At 33.5% G+C, this 15,633-nt stretch overlaps 1 protein-coding gene across 1 annotated transcript in view; it reads right to left on the reverse strand.

Annotated features, from left to right (window-relative positions):
- Positions 1–473: 473 nt before the first annotated feature.
- LOC149806617 (serine/threonine-protein kinase ICK-like) overlaps positions 474–15,633 on the reverse strand; it is an 80,006-nt gene continuing 64,846 nt past the window's right edge. Inside the window, exon 13 of the mRNA XM_089955652.1 lies at positions 474–11,713. Coding sequence (XP_089811778.1) covers positions 11,698–11,713 — 16 coding nt within the window. The 3' untranslated portion in view covers positions 474–11,697. The remainder of the gene's footprint in view (positions 11,714–15,633) is intronic.

The following is a 15,633-nucleotide window of genomic DNA, read 5'->3' on the forward strand; positions in this document are numbered from 1 at the left end:
AAGGGTGATGAGCACTCTTTTGGCCTATTAAATCTATACAATCAAGCACTGTTTAGCCATTTCAAATTAAACAATCAACATTATTTCTCCCTCAAGAAACAGATGAATGAATGCATCCTCAAATAACCATGTAATCTGATGTCATAGATATACAGGGCTGCATGAACATCACTTTACTGTTAATACAAGGTAAAGTCCTACACTAAAAAGGGACTTTTTCTCCAAAAGTTTTCCCTGGATGATACCTATGACTTGTAGAAACTGGCTAAAATACTGTTATCTACTATTTTTATTTATGTATTATATTTTCTTGAGATTTAATCACTGCATCTGAAGTGTCTAACACCTATCAAATCAACTGCAAATATGCACCCCATTATGTCTACCAATGACATCATTTGAAAAGAGTCAATTGTTCAAGATGGACTTCTGCAGGGCAATGAGGAAACCAAAATGAAAACAAATCACAATGGTAACAAGATTTTTCATTTAATCGGAAAGAATAACAAGATCCAATTTTCCTTGTGTTACATATGTACATAACGAATATATATTAAAACACTGAAATAATACAGGACGGCAGCATATCACAACCATTCTTTTGCATTATGGTACAAAAAAAATGTGTGAAACTCCATTCCTGAAATAAGATCCTGGCTCTGTCTAAGACAAAGTGTTTTTATTCCTGTACCAAAGGAGTCAGCATGCTATGCTTGCAATGAAAGATGAAGCAATTTTTATGAACCTCTTTCTAGATACTCCATGAATGGGTAAACAAAACCATCAAGGCCAAAATAAGTATAAAAATAACAAACAAATTAAAGTGAATTATGTGATGCTGTACATTCCAGGGCACAGGCAACTTCTGATTCTATTTTTAAAGGAATATAGGACAAATTTTACCCATAAAATAAGACATTTATAGGACAGTTCTACCTGCCCACTCAACCATTTATGAAAATGTTTATAATTTACATAAAAATGTTATTTTAAGTAAGCTAAAGAAAAAAAAAGACACAAAAGCATTTTATCTTTTGTGTCCAGTGACTAATGCTCAGCAAAAACAAACTCAAATTATTAATACATATAACCTTCATGAAATACAACATGAAGATAACATACTGATCTACTGCAAAACCTTCAGACACTACTGAGGCTTAGAATATTAATATTTACACTCACTTAAGTTTTCCAATATATTAATAGCAAGACGAGTGTCCGTGCAAAGAAAAGAAGTCTCAGCTGCTATTTATTCCACAATTCATTATTTCACTGCAATTTGTATTTGGTACATGACACAATAACAGTTTTGCTTCCTTTTAATTGAACTACTTATAGATCAGGTTCTGAAACAAGAGACTCTTGAAGGGACTGATTCTCTGCTGACCAAAAAGAATTTCCAGTAATAAAAAGATAGACCATTTCTTCTTTTTAACTGTTGAGTGTTTAAACCATCCCTGAGATTCTTGAGCAAATGATTTTTCAAACTGCCACTGTTGCCACCATATCAGCTGTAAGACTGGCACCATTTCATTTAGGACAAACTACACCATTAGAAGACTTGTGATGGAAATCCATTCCAATATGACTATCCATTCAGGAGAAATAGTGACAGGATTTTCAATGTCTTCAATGTGGCAGCAATACTGAATGTCTGCATCACTATTTTCATTTAGGATAAACTAGGCATCATAAGAAGTCCTTTTGGTGAATGATAAAAACCCTATGTTGATGTGACCATCAATTCTGAAGGACCAACCAAGACGGCCATCATGGTGGCCATACTGGAAGTCAAACTGGCATCATTTTCATTTCGGACCAACTAGCCACCATAAGAAGTCTTCTGGACCTTGTGAATATGACTTTCCATTTTAGAGTAGTAATAAAAAGATTTTCAAGACAGCTGCCAAGGTGGCAATACGGGATGTAAGATTAGTACCATTTTCATTTAGAATCAACCATACATCATAAGCAGTCCTCTGGTGAAAACCTAATGTCGATGTGACTTTCTATCTTGGCGGGGTAATGATCAGATTTTCAAGATGGCTGCTGTGGCACTCATGTTGGACATCAGCACAATTTTTTATGAAGACTAACCAGACACTATAAGAAGTCTTCTGATGAAAACCCAATGTGATTATGACTTTCATTCAGGAGGTAGTAATAACAAAACTTTGAAGATGACTGCTGATGTGGCCATACTGGATTTCAGACTGACACCATTTTCATTTAGTATTAAGAAATCTTGTAGTGAAAGCCCCATGTTGAAATGATCATCCATTCATGTGGACTGGTGATAAAATGTTCAAAATTGCCACTATGGTGGTCATAATGAATGTCTGGGTGGCACCATTTTCCTATAGGACCAAATAGACCATGGGATGAATGTGAATGCAGAATTTCATAGCAATCCTCCAAGTAGTTTAGCAGGACAGATGGACATTGGACAACAGACAATGGATAAAAGTTCATTCCATAAACACTTTTAATCTATGACTAATAGAGCTAAAGAGCACTGACAGTACAGATCTTTTTTTATAACAGAGTCCAAATAGCAAAACAACAAGAATGGTTGCTACATAAGCCCCTTCAGCAGCAAAGAACAATTATCCCCTTTCATTAAACTTCACCAGATAGAAACTTAAGAATATTCAAAAAAAAGCCTTACAAGATAATTATCTAAAAGCAAATTGGTCTGTACAAGAATAACACAGAAATTAGTCTGTGCAAGAACAACAAAAAAGAAGTCTCCACTGCTGTTAATTCTAAAACACATTATTTCTTCACTTTTGCATTTGGTTAAGAAACAAACATTTACTTGATTTTTTTTCCTCTTCTTTTTCTTGTAGTTTTGACATCATCATCCCATTTTATAAACCACCACAACCTGATAAATTAGTTCCATGTCACTTGCCCTGTTCTTCTTTCATTAGAATATACACAGTATTCAAATGTGACTGGCCTTCCTATTCACGGGCATATAATTCTCTTTCCTCTAATCCGAGTGATTTGGCTTTCTCTTTCCATTCATTTTGCTTCTTTCCTGTAGCTTCTTTCTCTACTTTTGCTGTATCTCACTTTACTTTAGGATCTGCAAGATTTCCTCATCTAATCTCATTTAATATGATGAAGTGGCAAAGCTCACTGACATCCTTTGTGAAAGGGATATACTCAGGTTTACTATTCAGTAGATCCTAAAATTTCAATTCATACTTAAACATGTGAAATCCATTTATGCTTGTTTCAACCATCCAAAACGTTTCATTTTTGGTCATTACTTTTTTTCTCTCCTTCTACATCAGCACAACCGTAAGCTCATGCAGCTTTAATCATATTTACTGGGAATTTACATCTGCCAGCTGATGCTTTCATTCTGAAACTTTTGCTCTTCAGAGATGGTCCAGTATATAAAGTGGGCTTTGACTGAATGTCCATTTCATACAGCTTCCACTCTCAAGATTGATGACAGACCTTGCTTTGGTTAGACTGCTCTTGCAATTTCTTGAATAACCAGACAAACTGTGATATGTTCTTCACTCTTTTAGCTGCAGTTAGGCAAACACAGCTTTAAAGTAACATGTTAGAAAGTGGCAGTTTAAAGATACATTGTTCTCCATTTTTACTAAAGTATGATCTCTCTCATATGAACATGTTGTACTTAATAGTTGTAGTCTTCTCATCCTATTTAGGTTCATCTATGAAAACTGTCATAGTTTTCACACCATTTATCCTTGCTGTAGTACTACAAGCTCCACAGTGTTAAAGTTTCTTGGTAAAAGCTGCAAAAATTGCATATAGTTAAAAAATGAATAGTACAAGTAAATGCAATTTTTCAAAGAGATGATATAAAATCTAGTTACTGTGGTGTATGCAAGCAACATAAAATAAACTGAAGTTCTGTACCACAATAGAAACTCTATACAAGTAATATAGGTTAAGCAGTCTTCAAATTCAAACAAAAATGCTGCATTTACAATTAAATATAAACCGGACATTAAAAGGAACAAAAAGCAGATTGAATGAAACATAATATAAAATAAGCATATACAGTTATTTAGAATCATTGGGGGGGGGGACCCAAAGCAACAGCTTAAAACAAATTTTTTTTCTCGTCTTTTTTTTAAAGAACAGATGATGAAAATATAGAATTCTTAAACAAGATTCAAGGCATGATATCACAAGTACAAATGTTTAGATTTTTTAGGACTTAAAAGACTGACAGGCACCCTATTCTTCTTATGCATTAAATTGAAGGACCATCTCACTGGAATGAGTTTTCATATCAGAAGTCAACATTTTTTTATGTACAAGTTCTCTTCCCTTTCTTAATTAAAGCTTTTTTCCACATAAAAGAACTAGCACAAAACAAAATTAAAGAGGTTATTGTTATTTACCCTATTCATATGAACATTGTGTAACAAACTTTTAGGGAAGACATACTAGTTTTGTTTTTCCTAAAAGCAGGAACTGTAACACATTTAAGATATGAAAATTTCTGAGGACAAATGGACCTTTCAAAGTTGTGAACTACTTAGACAGTTTTATAAACTGCTTAAGTTTAATGAATTATTTTATAAAATCAATGTACAAAAATCTATGACATGTACAAGCTTATGAATGCAAATGTAAGTGCAACCAAGTTCTGAGGAAACTTAATTATACAAGCATTTGTAAAATGTATGTGTGATAAAATAAATTTTATGGATGTGAGAGCCAAATAAGGAATAAAAAACAGCTAAACTGAATTTTAAAAAACATTAGCCTTGTCATTTCTGACCCACTTTAAAAAAGTACATACTGTCTTAATCTTCCAGGCTCCTACATCTATGCCAAAAGAAAAGTAAAACAACTAAAACGTTTTTGATGCAATTTATATAGTTGGTGCGATTTAAAAACTAGTCATAGTGAAGAATACAATGGTATTTCTGGTTGTATGAGATGTTTATTGTATTCACCCATATATAACAGGTCATAGCAAAGAATACAATGGTATTTCTAGTTGTATGAGACATGTATTATATCAATACATACGTAACAGGCCATACTGAAGAATACAATAGTATATGTATTGTATCTAACCACATACATAGAATAGGCTATATCGAAGAACACAACCGTATTTCTGGTTGCATGAGACGTGCATTATATAAAATTATATATAACAAGCCATACTGAAGAATACAATAGTATTTTTGGATGCATGAGATGTGTATTGTCAACCCATATACAACAGGCCATACTGAAGAATACAATAGTATTTTTGGATGCATGAGATGTGTATTGTCAACCCATATACAACAGGCCATACTGAAGAATACATTATTTCTTGTTGCATGAGACATGATATATTTTATCACCTCATATATAACAGGCCATATTAAAGAATACAGTGGTATTTCCATTTGCATGAGACATGTATTTATCTACCCATACACCTCTCCCTCAATAACTTGCACACATCGGCATCCAAAAACAGAGACCGCAATATAAGTGAGGGCACAAGTTGCAGAGGGACCTCTAAAAATTGAAAAATTCCTCTTAGACATCGAGAAAACCACATGTGTGTGTGTGTGTAGGGAATTGGGCTGTTTAATGACTGAATCTTCATTTTACAATCACATCAATAATAATTGTTAATAGCATGCTTTTTCTAATGAATTTGTTTGTTTTCCTGTATAAATGATTTTTATTTTCAAAGCGTTCAACATGTGAAAGATCATTCCAACTGGTTTCAACGACCATCATGTGTATGCAAAAACATGTGTATTATGTCACTGATGTCTGTTTTGTTGATTAGTCTGGTTCCAGGAGTGGTATATGAAAGCATAATGCCTCGTCAGGAGTCTAAGTAACAGGGATATAGACTATCTGTTGATACACAACCAAACACGATTCCTTTTTTTCAAAAGCTAGCAACATTTATTTCGTGAGACAATCATCTACATCAAAACTCAATTTTGGATCTGTTCAATTAGTACAATATTGATGTCATGATTACACTGGAAGTAACAGTGAAACTTCTTATCATCCCTAAGTGGCAGTTCAGAAATTCTCTGAAACTCACTTGCCCCAAATGGTCCTTATCTATGAAACCAAGCTCTTTGTTTTATGAAGTATTCATTTAGCTTGGTTGCCTTGCTATATTTGATCACAGTTATGAAAGAGTCAGTTAATTTATGTTACATACACAATAACATTTATAAGTGTTCGATTGATCAGATGACGTGATTTCACCCGACATACGACCGGGGCTGTTAGATTATAAGTATGTAAGATTTGAGTGCCTACTAACTTTTCTTTTATTCCACCTCCTTTATTTGATTCAAAAGACATATTTAATTTGATAATACAAAGGAGGCCAGCTTTTAATTCAGTGCAACAATGCAACAAATACTTTCACAAGTCAGTTATCTAAACATGGTCGGCACTTAATTAGGTTCTTGGAGAAAGGCTTGCAAACATAGCTGTTATGGTAGATTGACACAATTTATGTTTAAATTATTATTGTATTTATGAGGATTACACTTAAAAGGAACTAAAAGATAGAGTTAAAACACAAATTTCACTTAGTAAAATTTTTTAAATTGGAATTTAAATATTAATGTACTGTCTACACTAGGAGTAAGTTATATTTTCACTGATCAAAATTTCCTTGAATATCTTTAATTACGGTGTATTAAAAATGTCATTTGGAAAGAAAATGTAACCAATTATATGACTTCTTATTAAAGCTTGATAAGTTCAAAATGTTGTTTAAAATTTATAGGTCCTATCTACCGTTTTCGTCCATAAAACTAGCAATATATCAACATTTCAGTTTTGATAGCGTTTTTCTTCAAGGTAAAGAAATAGGGATCAATTTTTGGGATATTTTCTGGAACAAAAAAAAAGTGATCCATGCCTGACCCTGTGTTATAAGTGGGTTTGCGAGGTATCAGGGCGCGAGTTATGGAGGGAGTAGTGTATATAACAGGCAGCCAAGTGTGAACAGTGTATAGTAAATTCATATTGGTCAGGTAGGCATTTACAAGCAATTATTTCAATACGACTGTCATTTGTTAAAAAATGATGACACATACCTTTAAATGGCAATCATTCACTTTATTTGGAGCTTCATACATCCATATTCCTTCAGAAAGTCATTTTTTTTTACATTGTCCTGAGAAGTACATACAGCAAAATCAATGTTAAATTACAGTGATGTTTTAGACTAGATCAACCCCACGGTGTGATCCAGTACAAACCAGATTATATGGATTGAATGTCACACACAATATGTCACAATGAAAGCAATGTGTGTTGTAAACAAATTTGTATTTCCCTTTTATTTGTTTTTATAGACCTAATGTCCTCTTCGCTTGAACTAGTTTATTACTGGCTACCATGGTAAAAATCCACAGCAATCAATTATTTTTGTCTGAAAGTGCTCTGATGGTAGTTAAGGTCACAGCATTCAAGAATATGGATTCAATATACTTTGAGTATATTATTTTATATTTTACTGAACTTAATTAGAATGAATGTATAAACATAACAACAGGGACAAACACTTTACACTCAGACCTAATGGGTCAGTTGTGCTGTTTGCTTACAATCTTAGGTAGAAGAAGAGGGGCTTTGACATGCAGGGTCCAACATGCTCCTTGTTTCTGATCATACTTAGACAATAAGAGTACAGGCTTTGACCTCCTGGGTCAGCTATGATGTATGGTTACAATCAAATGCAGGACAAAGAGTGTAGGCTTAGATCTACTGGGTCCGCTTTGCCGTTTGCTTGATATCATAGGTAGAATAAATTTGTGCAGATTGAGACCTGCTGGTCCAGCTATGCTGTTTACTTATAACCACAGGCAGAATAAACAATGTAGATTGCAGGGTCAGCCATTAAACTCATATGTAAGCAAAAGAGTGGATTTAAACCTGCCTGGGCAACTATGCTGTTTGCTTACAATCATATTTAGAATAAAGGGTGCAGACTCTGACCTGCAGGATCAGCTATGCTGTTTGCTTACAAACAAATGAAGAAGAATGAGTGCATACCAAGACTGGCTGGGTAAGTGCTATGTTGCCTACTTACATTCAAATGAAGAACAAAAAGTGCAGACTAAGCCCTGCTGCGTCAGCATTGCTTTTTATTTACTATCATATATAGAATAAAGAGTGCAGATTATGATTTCTCACATCTTCAATGCTGTTTACTGTTATAATTTTATTCTCTTTTCTACATAAAATTCAAAAAAATATGGGTTATAGTTCAAGGTATAAATCAGCCGATGATATAAGCCAGACAGCTAAAAATTGATGTACTGAATTCATGCATTTATATCATCATGAATGAAGCCAATACATGTGAGCCATCAAGGTTTTCTGTTTGGGTGAACTGCTGACAAAAGAAGACAATGGAATTTATGATCTCCTCAAATACCAGATAAGATGGCATTAAAAGAAATTATGGTCTTTACAAAGAATTGTGTCCTTGCATCATGCATGCAAACTAATGTTGGTACAGAATGAGAAGTGTCAGACAGTTCCATGATTACTCTTGCTAAACACAGTCACATGCATGCATTGCATATTTCTTCAAAACTGTTAATGTCTGACCAGCTGTCAGTGATGGTATGGCAAACTACAAACAGGTAAATAAAATGAGACTGGACATTTCCAAAATGACTGACATACATCTGTCAGGGTGTAACTGAATATAGGCTTTACATGTGGAAATATGTCATAAGTATAGTGAAGGTATGTTGTCTTGACAAGGATCTTGAAGTGTTATTAGCTAATCATGATCACAATTATAACCTTAAGGTGTTACGGTTCTGCCACATGAGGACAAAGGTGAAAACTCTTCATCATACTGTACTGAATTTGAATTTGCATGAAATACAATACCATATGTATAGTAATCAGTTCAAACACACTGCCTGTCGGTTACATTCTACTCAACAAATGATAGTGAGCTGGTATATATATATCTATATATATATTAATAATATATATATATGAAATGTGAAATGCATAAGAATCAATGCATCATTGGAATGAAATCAAGATTTCAGCAAACGATAATAACTATTTTGTACATTAATCATGATGCATTACTGGTCAAATGGCTAATCAACACAATATGACAAGCATTAAGTATCTCTCAGATGAAGTCACGACAACACAGTTGTCATTAAAGGGAATCTTGAGTGGCAGAAAATGGAGGACAAGAGATACTTTATTTGTTCTTCTGACAACTTATGACGTGCTTTTAATTTAGAATATTTTTAATTTGACTAAGGCAGACTATTAATTGCACTCAAATTTGCAAGCAATGAAATTAATGATTAATTACAGAATGGTTTCTGTAATTCCTGATAAATAAATGAAAAGTGTATAACTTTAAACTTTTCAACAGGATACAGTCATTACATCATGCTAAATTTAATAAATAAAACCCACTGATTTGTAAAGTAAATGCATGTTTGGCACATCAAAATAACCAGAGCAAAAGGAGTAATATGTGGTGTAAAAATAATTCAAAAGTCATGGACTGAAAGCAGGGGCAATTTTTCAAATGAAGTACATACAAACTCCTTTAATACAATTTTAAGACCAAAGTTTGTGTTATCATTTTTGTCTGCTTTCAAGAGAAAATAAGAGGAGTAGGGGCAGGCTCAAGTAAAAAAGGATAGACCTGGCAAGAAACTTTGTCAGTTTGACAGTTGCTAAACAAGAGATCCAATGATTTAAGTTAACTGAAATTTTTATTTACAAAATTTGTATACTAAGGTGAATGTTTCCCAAAATCATGCTAGTTTGTTTCACAAATAACAATCTGACTTGAACTACAGACAAGACTGGACTGAAAGCTACGAAACGAAATATATATATATATATATATATATATATATATATATATATATATATATATATATATATATATATATATATATATATATATATGTCTGGGAACTGCAAATTTTTTACTCTTTGTGGGGGATACCAGATTTGTAGGCTTAGAGGGGGAATTAGTCAAACCACACATTTAAAAATGTAATAAGAATGTACCACTTTTTCATAACAGCTGATTGGTTTTATGCACAGCAAAACATGATCTAATCAGAGAATGAATTAATCACATTTAAAGATCACTCATGGGGGTAACAAGCAAACTGCTACATGTGTTCTCTTAATGCAGCTCACTTTGTGTTCAAATTTATGGTGATTGTACTCTAAAAAAGGTGGCTTCTAATCCAGGTGACAATGAATACTGTCATTCCCAGTTGTGACTAAGTTTCGATATCTGTGCACTTCAAAGTCATGTTAGAGAGAAAGACTTGGCCTTTTATTACTGGCTAACTGCCCTATACTATGCCAATATAAGCTTTACACAAGCACCATCAGAAAGGTACCAGTGTAAACTTGGCACAATTCTTTTAGTCCACAGACAAATTATTGTACACAAATGTACAGTCAAATGACACAATCATACACAATAATATAAAACATGAGTAAAAGGAAACCCTCATTAATAATGATTTACTTTCATTCAATTTGGTTATACAAACATGCATGGTTATTGACATATTAAAGAAAAATTGTACTGTTAACAATCAATTCACCAAGGGCAACAAAGTACACACATAAGATCTTGGAGAAGGTATTGTAAACAAGATATTTCAGACAGTTACAAAGGCAAAACTAACTGATAAATAAAAATGTTTAAGCTGTCTATATCACTTATTTTGCCCACCATTCATACTATTTTCTCAGAATATGCAACTACATTCTAAAGCAGACAAACATCTGCAATAACCAGCACCATGGCAGATGTTGACAGACCACAACCATCTGATACAGCATGTCTGGTGCCATGGCAGGCCCTTGATCCTTACATGCATTATTACTGTAACCTACTTATATTTGTAACCAATAAATTTCTTTATGTTCAACTATTTTGCAGTACAATTGCATTTTGTAGGTCTGCACTGATTTTTAATCTGCTGTGATCTGCTTTGATTTTTAATTTTATGACAGCAAACTAACCTATTCTGTTCCAAAAGTTTAAATAAGACTTATCTGCTCTGATCAAACAAAAATATATTTTTTTAATGATGCAACTTATAATCATGCACCAGATTTACTTTACTTTGTTACATACCAACCACACTTTACATGGCAACAGATGAATGGTATTACAAAAGTGGAATTCTGTATATGCAAGATCACTAACAATATTCAAGTTAATTAACTATAAAACATTGTATTATAGGCCAGATCCCATGTAAGGTTTAAACCTTGAATTATAATAAACACAAAATTATACTCATGATTTCCTATGATTTAAAAAACAAGGAAAAACATATAATTTAAAAGACATTAAATAATCAGATATGAATGATACTTCATTGGGATCTTGTTTTTCATTCACTTTGAAAACATGAATGCAAATGCAGGAATCAAGACAAATGCTGAGGTATGGTAAATTTTACTCTTCATTGGTGGCATCATATCTTCAGCAAGGAAAATATACCTCATCTTGACAATTTCATGGTGAGCATCTATTTCCATTCCCAATGTTGTGTTCATTAAATGTATTCAATAGGCATCCTCCATTTGTAATTCATATCAACTTTTCAAAAATAATTCTTTGTTCAGAAGTTCTCATTGAGCAGGAAATATCATAATCCTTTGTCAAGAAATCTCTCTTCAAGACTTCAAATATCTGAAATGAAACAATTTGCTTTGTCAGTTGTTGTTTTATTATTCCAGTTATTCCTCACTCTAAAGTATCTCACTAAAAACAGGGTCCCAATGGTGTTAGAGCCCATTACAGTATGTAATACTAATATGATATATAATGTACCCCCAGTACAAGGTGACTTGATGTATTACATGGTGCACTCATATGACTCCCATTAAGGGATTACTCTTTATTATTATTATTATTATTAAAAAAGCTGAACTGATGGAATCCAAAATTAACTACAACTTTTATTATCAATTCAGGCAGATCCTCAATGAATTTACATAATTGCCTCTCCAGCGTTTATTTCAAATATATAGACTTATGGCTATCATCATCTTGTCTCATAATATTTATCAATTATATATATACCAAATATTAGACACTGAAAATATTTGACAAATGTCTCCCTTGCTCTTATGAATTGTTCTACTATAAAAACCCTCTCAAACAGTGTAGAACAATAAATGGACAATAAACTCACCTGTATGGCATGAAACATTTATTTAAAACAACAAAATGTTTACAGGTAACACTTTTAACGAAATATGATTAATAAAATTAAGAGACCAGTGTACATGATGTTTCAAACAAATATCAGCATGTAAAATTTCACTAACTTAGTTTCAATTCCACTTTAAATAAAAATAGAAGAAAATAAACACAAAATGGGACAAATAACAAGAAAGAAAACAAATACCTGCTAGAACATGATTTCTGTCACATGTAAAACTATCTTGGTATAAAGGCATTGTGATTCTCTCTCATAAATACACCAACACAAACACATATTTTTCAGTTTATACAGATAATTCCAGTAAATCTAACATGATTATCAGTTTTTAAAACATACAGCAGAGAGGTATCTATCGATGCTTGTTATTTAAATAACAGTCAGTCATTTCAAGTTAAACTGGAGCTTCTGGATGGTGCAAATGAACCATGTGCTAATACTACTGTGAGTACAGTTACACCCTTCTTGCTGTCAGTATTCCACCAGAAAACAAGAGTCCTTCAATGGGACTGATACTCAACTGGCCAAAAAGAATTTTAAGGAATTCAAGATAGGACCATTTCTTTCTTTTAACTGCTTAGTGCTGAAACCATCTCTGGCATACTTCAGCAATAAGTCTTTTGATGGTAACCCTATGTAGCGTTGCATCTAGGATTTGATACATGTGGGTACTTGCCCCCACTGAATTGGAAAAAGAAAGGGGGGGACGAGCAACATAGCCATATGGGGGGGGGGCTCCTTCCAGTATGGTGTAAAAAAACCCTCAATGTATTCAAAAAGAGTAATAGCAAGTATAATAAGTGAATTAAATGCATTTTATGTCTTCTGTATATGTTACAGTATAACACTTAAAACTGAAATCAAAGCTTTATGTTTTCTAATAACAATATTCTATCTACACACTAACCATTAAAGAATCAAACCATAGATTGCAAACAGTGTCACTCCTCTGGAAAATCTTAAAAAAGTGTCATGTACTTCCTGAGTGTCACATGCTCAATTCTGATTGGTTACAAATCCATACTAAGAAAGATCAGAAGAGCACATAATTTCCTTTCATGGATGACAAAATATAATTTTTAAGGAAAAGTCCATAGCTCAAAATGAATTAGGGAAAGTATAAATATAGTTTATATAACAGTTAACTCTTAACTGGAACATATATGCATCTGCATCCAGACAGACTGTAATTGTGACTGCAATATTCTGCAAATATGATCACTATTTCCTAAATAGTTTCCTGTCCTTCCTCAACCAACACTCTACAAATGCCTTGCTAAAGATGAAGTCTCTCAGAGGAGGTCCTTCAATTGAAATCATCATGAGTCTGTTGAGAACCCTTTTTTCTAGACGGCTTCTTCCTGTAGTTTTGGTTTGATTTTGATTGCTGAATTCTCTCCCACAGTTTGGTATAGCATAACCATGGCCACTGATGCTAACTGAAGAAGATTTGGAAATGTGTCTGCATGATGTTGATGTACAATCTGCAAGAGTCCACACAAGTTGCCTCTAGAGTACATTCTCTTTTAATGACAGTCTTAGCAAGAGACCACTCTGTCAAAACATGTTTTGGGTCACACAAAGGGGGACTGATAGCTTCTTTTGATTTCTTCTCCTGATCAAAATGATCACAGAGAATTTGTATCTGGTCATAACCATACATTTCTTGTTCTTCACAAGATAGGAATGTGAGGTTATGTAGACCAAGAACCTCAAATGCTGTTGCCACCTGTGTGCTGCTCTTTGGAAATCTTGCAGCCATCTCCACCTGCAAATTTTTTTTAACAAACTTGTAGCAAAGGTTAGACGCATCATCTGAAACCTTTTTCAATGTGCTCCTGTGTAACTTGAGTTCAACACCATTGTAAGTAATTTTAGTTTTGTCTCCATCCTTAGATGATTTCAATTTTTCAGACATACAAGTTTGGTGATAGGATTTTCCTGCGTCTGCTTAATTCTTAGGTAGAATTCATAATATCAAGTGCCTGTGACACGCTGCCATATCCAAGTCAGACTTCTGTAAAAGTATATTTAGCTGTGCTAAGGGAGGTATGATATCGATCATAATATTCATGCACGCCACAAATCTGTAGTCTATGAGTATATTCAACAAGTCTTGACACTCTTTTGTCTTGTTATTCTTTCTGAAATAATTCACGAGAGCCACCCAACTGTGAAAAATTGCACGTAGTACATCATTAAATGCCATCCATCTTATTTCATGCACCTTTCTGACTTCAGTTGGCAGATTTATTAAAAAAATAGTACAGGTCTTTAACTGTGCCATCAAAGGTTTCCTTGAGGCACGGAATGTTTTTCGATGCATGAGAGATACACAAATTCAATCTATGAGCCATACAATGAATGCTTATCAAGTGAGGGCTTTTCTTCTTGAGCCGTGTTGCTACACCACTTTTGCAGCCTGTCATCACTGATGCCCCAACACTGCCAAAATCAACAACTTTTTCAAGAGGAATCTCCTTCTTTTCCAAGAACTGGACAACTTCTTTGAAAAGAACTTCAGCAGCGTGTGATTGGCCTTCCACTGACACATTACCAAGAAAATGAGTTTTAGAAACAAACATGGTTGGTTCAATGATTCTGACATAAATGACCAGCTTCTTGGTATTTTAAATGTCTGTACTCTCATCAATTAAGCTGCTAGTGAATGGACTACATCGTACTTTCTGCATTAACTCAGATTCTATCACCGTTGCTTTGCAATCCTGGAAAAAATAAAGCTCAATGATAAATCAAAGCATAAAAGTATTTTATTATCATTATTATTATGATTTTATTACTATTAAAGTATTTGAGAAATGTAAAACAAATATATAAGAAAAACCCCAAAGTAAAATAACCAATATCAGATGCAAATTGTGCAGCAGCCCAGACCTAAGACCATGGAGTGTCTAAGGATGTTGCCTTGTTATAATTCAGTCGTTTTAAGAAATCCCATCAAGGTGTATAAATGCTTAAATAATATGACACTACTGTCTCTCTCTGTTAATTAAAGTCATTCAATCATAGTAATGAAGGAAGTGATTTTGCCTGTCTGTACAAGATGATTTTAAAAACAAAGAATGTTGGTATTATATACATCACTGATGGGTCCCTACATATGCGTAGTTGTGATATAAGCAGATCAGGGTCAATGTCATTTGCTGCAATGACCATCAGAGCAAATAATAATAATAGTAACTTTATTACTAAAGCATTATATAAGTTTCAAGCAGTGGGATTTGTCTGACTACTGTACTGAATCATGATGTCAACAGCAACTCCTTACATGCTCAGGAAATTGTTCAAACAATGGTGACTGTATCATCAATTCAAACACACAAAAACTTGTTACAGTGATACTGAAATATGACCCGTCTAGACA

This window comes from Sinohyriopsis cumingii, chromosome 1 (genome assembly GCF_028554795.1).
Source record: "Sinohyriopsis cumingii isolate HCF-2022 chromosome 1, ASM2855479v2, whole genome shotgun sequence".
Classification (NCBI taxonomy): domain Eukaryota; kingdom Metazoa; phylum Mollusca; class Bivalvia; order Unionida; family Unionidae; genus Sinohyriopsis; species Sinohyriopsis cumingii.